Source organism: Morone saxatilis, unplaced genomic scaffold (genome assembly GCF_004916995.1).
Source record: "Morone saxatilis isolate NCDOM2014 unplaced genomic scaffold, NCSU_SB_2.0 Contig21, whole genome shotgun sequence".
Lineage (NCBI taxonomy): Eukaryota > Metazoa > Chordata > Actinopteri > Moronidae > Morone > Morone saxatilis.
The window spans coordinates 8873383-8881924 of NW_023339774.1; the positions used below are offsets into that span (position 1 = coordinate 8873383).

The 8542-nt window shown below is 43.7% G+C and overlaps 1 protein-coding gene across 1 annotated transcript; it reads right to left on the reverse strand.

The window, feature by feature from the left end:
- crkl (v-crk avian sarcoma virus CT10 oncogene homolog-like) lies at positions 1-8035 on the reverse strand (the record flags this gene model as incomplete). Its single annotated transcript, XM_035667825.1, is given in 3 exon segments — positions 1-500; positions 5898-6372; positions 7146-8035. Coding segments are annotated over 3 exon segments (921 nt in total). The 3' UTR covers positions 1-365.
- Between the last annotated feature and the right edge of the window lie 507 nt (positions 8036-8542).

Below are 8542 nucleotides of genomic sequence, written 5' to 3' on the forward strand. Positions count from 1 at the left end.
TATCTACTGTGTCACACACACACACACGTACACAGTCACTCACTCTCTCACTCTCTCACTCACTCATGCACTCTCACTGATGGACACTAATGCAAAAACACTGCCCAGCCTGGAACCAAGACACAGGAAAGGGGAAGTAGGAGAAGTGGGGTCAGGTTTTTTTTTTGTTTGGATCCAATGTCCAAAAGCTGTAAACAGTCAGAAAGCCTTGCAACGGTTGGCAACAACAGAGGGGTCGCTATCATTGTACAGCCCCAAGCAGGCAAGCACGTAACCGTGGTGACACTGGCGGGAAAGGTTGGAGACAGCCAGCACATTCAGGTACAGGTCGATACTGGCGAGAGGGTCCAGTCGAAACTCTTAGGTCAGTCACTCTCATCCGGATTCTGGGGGTCTATGATTTTGACGTGGGTGAATGGGAAGAGACCCCTCCGTCCGTTCACCTCTCCCTCCCACTGACCGCTGATGTTCATCCTCGTAACCTTGACGATGTCACCAACCTGAGGACAGGACAGAAGGGTTGAGTTACAGGAGGAACAGTTTCACTACATGCATTACATAAAAAAAGGCTTTCGGTGTGGCGTGAGTTTTTCATAGTACAGACGTGTAGACATGCGTTACAAAGAAACCCAAAGATAAAAATATCTCTGTCTTCAGTCAAGTGGTCAGAAGGTGATGACACAGCAGTGTGTAGGATTCAGTAGCATCCAGCAGATTGCAACCATTTGAATACAGCTCAACCTTCAAAGCGTTTCAGAGAAACTAAAGGGGCCCGGAACTTGCGAAAAGGCCCATCTAGAGCCAGTGTTTGGTTTGTCTGTTCTGGGCTACTGTAGAAACATTTTAACATGGTGGACTACAAAGGAAAAGGTAACAGAAAACACACAGATTCTTATTGTCAGGTGATTACACACTAATGAATACTTACCTATGACTATTACATTCCATTTCTACCAACAGGACTTTAAACAGGAACATTTACCTCCTGGTCACGGATGGCTGCACTACACCATTTGCTGGAGCGAAGAAGTTATATAATGACTTAACAGTGAAATATAGTTTGTAAGCGCAATTTTCACACAATGCACCTGCAGATAAAATGACTAAGCCAAAAGGTTAATTTGAATTTGAAGCTGGTAATTAAGTGCTGCACCAGACTCTGTTGTAAAGATACAGCACAGCTAAGGCAACATTTGTCATAGCCTGAAGAAAAAAGACAAAATGCGTTTGGCACATGGCCAATTTTTATTTTAAAACCTACTCTAAATGACACCAGCAACTATACATGAGAGCTTCACACAACATCCAGTACAACCGAGTTATGAACACGCTTTTTAAAATCAGATTTGCACATGCGCATTACGCCGTGGAACAGACGACAGAGCTGTCGCTCAGATGGGTGTGTGACACCGAATGTGACCCCAATCTGTTAAAGCCATATGTTCTTTATCAGGATTAGAAGGGAAAAGTCTCCATCATCAAAACCATGATTGAAAAGTGAATGTGGTAGCTTTCACCTCAGAATGAGGCTTCAAGGACATCTCGTCCAAGACATTATCTGTAACAATAACCCTTTACACTCCCTGGAATGACAAGAATGCTACTTAGTCATTAAAAGGTTCTATGAAAATCCCCTGTCAATCAGCCTGTTTGAATGATTCATGCTGTAGTGAAATTAGATTGAAAGAAAAGGTGGAAACAATAACTAACAACTCAATTCCATGAAGTTTCAGAAGTGGCTGGCTGTTATGAATGCAGACTTTGATTACAATTGTTAAAGTATGTCAAATAAGTCCTTGTTAACCTAGTACATGGAGCATTTTCTAACTATAATAAATAATAGTATCAAAATTTACTGTGACCACACACACACAAAAGAATTATAGCATAATCACATCAAAGAATCTATTAAGAAAGCATTAATGAAAAAAACCAACAAGTACTATGCTAGAAAAATGAACACGAAATGACCTAAATAACCTTATTTCAGTTGTTGTGGACTTCATGTCTCTGAAGTTCATAAATAATGACACATAGCTTTTGCTTCTTCAACCCCAGAGTAGCCACAGTACAAAACTGGAGAGGTCTTGCTGTAATCTATGATCTATTCTGACCCAAAGACAGAGACGGATAGAGGAGACATGATGAGACACGATATGGTATGCGTTTTGTGTGCAAAGTAAGTTTTAGATCAGTAAATCTAAAACACCACAGGAAATAGTAGGGTTCAGCTAGTTTCTTTCTAGTGACTGGTTTCTAGGGTTTCTGTTGGCTTCCTTATTTCACTTAAAAGTAATTACAACACAAACTACTCAATGTTGTGTAAGTGCAAAATTCTGGCTTTTGTACTTTCTTGTATCTCTTTCCAAACACTTTAAAGCAGATCAACAGAATATTTCAGGAGCTCACGCTTCAGAAAAATACTTGGTCACAAAGTTTTAATACCACACAACAGTGAAAGGTAAGAGCAGCAGACAATTCTGAAAGGATTTTGCGCACTAAAATGTGAGATTGTTGGGGACAGATAACAGATGAATATAAATTCCGAAAACAGATGCAATGGATACGGGTTTTCCTCAGTACTCCCGGGTTGATGTGAAGGGAAGTGAAGAACAAAGGCAGCAATTGCACCTGCACTGCAACTCAGTAAACAATTGGAGAAAAATGAAATGTTTCTATAATCTGCTTAGTCATCAGGGAACCATACATACATACACAAAACCACTTGCAATGACAGCAGCATCTGTATTTCTTAATTATAGCTGGTGAAAAAGAAACAAAAAGTTTGCTGCGTTACCTTCACATCAATCTTTGTAGGAAAGATTCTGCTCATCAGCTGCACAGTAAGTACTAGAGCGAGCACTAGACCTGGAGCCTCTGTCCCCATTGTATCGTGTGCCGGGGGAAAGCAAAGTGACAGCTGCACCGCGTTAGGTTCAAGCTTGCCACAATTTGTAGTCATTCCTAAAACCCTGGATGACACCGGCATCAAACAGCATAAACTAAGATGCTCCAGAGCAACACACAGCAGGTCTGGATATCACACAGCCCTGACAGTAAGGCGGGTTGATTGGTATGAGGAGAAACCAGAGATGCATCTAAGAGGACCAATTTACAAGAAAACATTTGAGAATCAAAATGAACAATCACAAGTCAATCTATCATTAAGACTATGCAGTTTGCATCACAGTTTTTCTCTAGATGCTTCTTACAGACTTTGTCTATAGTCTTGACTTGTGGATATAGTACCAGTCTGAAACTGTTGCAGTAGCACACACTTGCACAGCCTCTCTTCATCCCCAGGATTAGCAAAAAATGGAAGTTGAGATAGTTTTCACAACATCACATTCGAGGCGTGGCAATGTAGGCCTGAGAAATGTGTCTGAAAAAAGAGGCAATGTGAATATCTCACAGCAGCACCTCACACTGACACGCACACGCACACGCACAGGGTGAGACCTTTATTGCTACTTTGCATTTGCTCACATGTTCTGGTGTTTCAAAAAGGAGAACAGTGGGCCTACAGCTAGCTAACATTAAGGAAGAGTTTAAATGAACTGGGCTCACTATGAGTAATAGTGACTCAATACAAAATATCTTAAATCAGCTTAAAAACACTGATGGGGGCTTGGGACATCGCCAACTTTTGTTGAACAAAACTAATAACTGGAGCAAAAGTAAGGTTTAAGATAGTGTCCTTGCTGCTGCATTTATAAATGTTGATGTGAAGCAGTATATGGGGTGTACTTTGGTGAATCAAGGGTGCTCTAGAATTAGAAGATACATGTGACATCTTTTTTTAATACATGGTGGTACACACTGAAAATACTTCTAAGTGCCAACTAAACTCACGTTTCCGTTTCATTTCTCACATGCTTGCCCATTTGTGCACACTGCTTTCCCTACTGACCCATCTGTCTGTCTTTGTGGAGTTGGTTAAATGAACATTTAGTCTAATACAAGTTTCCATTCTATTCTCAGTACAGCCGTTGACAAAAGATTGGCAGTGATGGGCAGCGGAGGATGTAGACCCAAGCCGGCTGACGTGTCTGGTTGACCAATGCAACTTGCGTCACAGTGTCTGAATGAGGCATTAGACATTGCCTGAGGTGATTGCTGTTCTTAGTTATTGGTAAAGTGGGAAGAGAGCAGAGAAGACAGGACTAAGGTTAGAGAGTTGTTAGAGAGAGAGTCTGAACTTTAGCAGAAATACTATTCGCCAGGTTTGCTCATAGTCCAAATGTACATCCTCATTTCTGAGAGTCATAGGGACGTGTTTCACTGTACACTGCTGTAGAGGCCCAGTTTACTTCCTCCATCTACTGGCGCACTCTGATGTCAGTGAACGGCAGCAGAGATACGCTAAGATACCTTTCATTTTCAGCTCTCCCCTGGGGGCGTCACTAAAGCTCAGTCTGCTATCAGAGTGAAGCATTTTGGAGCTCCAGTATTAGTAGTGCACATTGTGCATTACATCACATGCTTCGACATGTTACCACAGTCAAAGCAGATTTGCATTAGCCAGAGTGCACCGCTGAGAAATGCAACAGAACGGTGAGATGAAACAGTGCTGCTGACCGAGCTGCTGCCAGTTCAACAGTAGCTGGCTAGCAGGACAACTGAGCTTGAGCCACTGGGGGCTAGACAGCTGCTAGAAGGTCAACTTAATGCAAATAAACAAGAAGCCCCCAGGGTCTGCTTTCTCCTAACCATAAACACTTGAGCAAAAATAAACAGCTAAAATAATGCTTCCTCTTGTAAAGAACTACAACAACAGGAAGCCAGCGACCTGTTGTCTGGATATGAATTTTTTGGTGTGACCACACAGCGAGAGCATGGCCTTTAATGTAAGAGGATTGGAGAAGAGCTGCAAGTTGTCTTAAGACACTTTCACACATAGAACCAGCGAGGCTGCTGTGGTGACTCTGTAGGCAGGACTGGTGTTTTCCCCTGTTCTCATTGCTAGCTACTGACTACTGCAATTTCAATGCCGACTGCAGTTAGCTTTACAAGAAATGGTGCAGTGTTTGCTGCTTTAGGTGTGACACCAACAGTTTCTATGAATTAATTCTAATTCAATCAACTGTAGAGTGATTTTCAAGTGTTCTTTGGGGACTGTCCAAATGTGAGACGTTTCCAAAAATAAAGTTAGAGTGAAAATAAATGAGTTATTTTGCCCCATTATCTCTTATGATTGGTTAGTTTTGTTTATGCAACAGCATACTGCTAAAGACGGTCACTGTTTACATGCCTACAGCTTTTCCTACTACAGTCCCCAGCCAGGACCTGATGATTTGAGGAGCAATAAATATTCTGTCTGTCTGAATTACTGTTTAACAAACAATAAAATTAAACAATACAGCTTTTTAGCACTGTGCTAGACATGTTGGGTCAATGGCTTCTGTGCAGTAGTGCAGCTTTAGAGAGCAACTTTAAAACCCCATGAAAAAAGATTTTTCTCTCCAGTGGTTTAACTTCTCACCGTGCTGCATTGATGGACAGGTGGACTCCAGTACTCTGTGACATCACTGCACACTTCTGACCACACCCAATCACAGAGGTCAGAGGTGAGTTCCAGGGTTGAAACTTTTAATAAGAGAAGCCAGCAAAACACTGCTGTTCAGTCTGGTGTTGAGACAGCAAGTCATGCCCCTGGCACTTAGTGGGGAGATTTAGTGCATGATGGTGCATTATAAATCAAAGGTACCACTACTATAACACTATGCTGGATTTCTCACATAACCTGTAAAAAATGTTAGATTTTTGTGCTTGGTAACGTTACCTAAATGGAACCAAAGGTTAGTTAGCCCTGAATGAATTCACATTCAGTATTACAAGTCCTTTTCAGTCAAATAATAAAAAAAGAGGGGATGAAGTGAAATCCCATTTTACAATACCTCTAGAGCAAGCGCTGTTTTGTCGTAGGCGCATGGCACTCGCTTCTGGATAGCCTTTGCCATGACGGGCCCGTTCTGCGTGGACGGTAGGGGGTTGATAACAGCTCCAGGTGTGCCAGGTGGCAATGGCGAAGGTGTCTGTGGCTGGGCATAGGCGTGGACAAGGGCGTGGGAGGGCTCTGGGATACCGTAGCTGTTGGAGTTGCGAGATCCATGGGAAGGCTGGCCGGGGTGAGGGGAAGGTCGTACCAGTTTCTCCACGTAGGGCACAGGGATCATCCCGATACGTCCGTCTTTACTCTTGGCGCTCCACCACTGCTCCTCTGGCTTATCCAGGATGATAAGGATCTCCCCCTTCTTGAAGGGAAGGTCCTCTGCATCGTTGCCAAGGAAGTCGTATAGAGTCCGCACATACTCCAAGTTCTCCTCTGGGGCACCAATGGGCTGGATGGGAACACTCACTGTGCTTGGATACCTGGAGAGATTAGAATAGGAAAGGAAGGAGACATAATGTGGTTAGCACAAATAGAGGGCCACGGTCAAGCGGTTAATATGAAAACTCAGAAATGGTGCAGCTAATTAAATCATGGATCAGGTTTCCCCTCAAGCATCACAGCTATTTTTTGTTCAATTCCATCAAATGAAGTCAAATGGCCTATTTTACACTGGTGGAAATGTGAAACGTGCCTCCACAAGGAACTCTCGGACATGAAGGTTTACTAATGTAGTGTATACAAGCAGCTGGAAAAATGGCTTTAATAACGAAACAATATTCACATCCAATGTCTGGTGGGAATAAAATACAATAAATGTTGCATGTGAAATGACACAAAACACTTTGTCATGAGTGCTGAAGGAGCAAAATGTAATATCTATTCAAGAGCTGTGGCTGTATGCAAGCACACATGGCTAACGGCGCGTAAACACACGAGCCACAAACTTCACCAGCATCTATCTGTCTACTGATTGTTCATTTTTCCAGCCTGAAAGAATAAACACAGGCTCTTTCTAAAAGACAGTACACTGGGTGTGTGGTCAACGTCTTGCTGTGTGTAGCTTCAAACCTGGCAAACTGGATGCTTCACAGCATCTCTGCAGGGCACTGCAGTCTGACTGAAAGTGGGTTGGTTATGACAAAAATAGACAACCTAGTTAACCTAGATTTCATGATATGATACCTTCTCATGGTGCACATCTTACAACCATTGCAGCTTAGTTAGAGGAAGGGCTACTGAGTGACTTCCCTACCTGGGGGCTGGCTCTATCAGCGTGGTCGTATCCAGGTAGTGGATTTTGTAGAACTCCAGGAGGGCAGGAAGGTGCTCGAATTCTTGGTCGCCTATCTTAAACCTCTTGCTCGGCAAAGAGTTGATGATATAGTGAGACACTTTGGAGTTTTCAGACACCGACAGCACGTAGTCGCCCGGGCAGGTCGACGAGTCTCGAACCAGAAACATGCCATGTCTCTGTCCTTGTAACCTATTCTGTGCCTCTTGTCGTGACACGGGTCCAAAATACCAGGCGGACCGATCAGCTGAATCAAACCGAGCAGTTGACATTTCCGTTCAAAAATAAGTTAATAGCAGTCTACAAATAAGAAAATTACAAAAACAGACTAAATAAGTTAAAAAGGTGTATGCGTGGTTGGAATTGGCCAATCACAGCAAATTGGAGGATTTTGGAGATGCAGGGCAGGGCATTTGTCGCCCTGGGAGATGTTGCATAAAAGCTGCAGGCCCCGGAGACCTCGGATTAAAAAAAAAACACACACACACACCCTCTCTCTCTCACACTCTCACACACACACAAACACAAAACAAACCAAGAAACAAAAACAACCTGACGTTTTCAGAGGCAGGCTGCGACTGGCTTGATCCAACTTTGGAGCATAATGTGGTTCCTGTGTTCAGCAGTCAATGGCTCAGTGATTGTTCGAGCGGCCAAAACGGGGGAAAATACCAACTTAGCGACACACAAAACGCCGACGGAGAACAGCCGAAGCAACAAATGATCAATGAAGCTTCCCTTTTTTGTTCCGCCTTCCGAGAAAACACCAGGCTCTTCTCTTCTTTCTAATTTATCTCCTCCAGTCAGTGTCAGTTATGAGAACGGAAAAGGTGGCCTCGGTTATTTTCCCTCTCCTCGAAGAGAAAAAATCTCTCTCATCTGTAAAAAATCATCATGTCTGCAAACGTCGCCAGTGGCACCGCGGCTCGGAAAATCAAATGATTAGCTCGTATCTTCTTGATCTTACGATAAGGCACACGTCATGGAAATGCGATTTTGAATCCCCTTTCTCGAGTCGGAGTAGACTTTTCTAAAAATGGCGGCCCGCAACACGTCTTCTTCACACAAAAAATGATTTCACGGCAGCGGCTTGTCTCCTGCGCGTGCATCTCAGGAGCCAGTACGTCGCGCTGTAGCTCTCGCGTGCACTCCCGACTGCTCACGAGGGACGCGGGGTTTGGCGACTCTATATTTTATACTTTCCCTTAATTCTGCTCGTCCCCCCCCTCACCCGAGTACAGCGAGTACGAGACCGAAAAATGGCGACGGGAGGGCAGGTCCCGCTCTCTCGCTGCACGTCACTGACGCCTGGAGGAGGGGACGGTGGGCGGGTGACGACAAAAGAGGCAACGGACAGC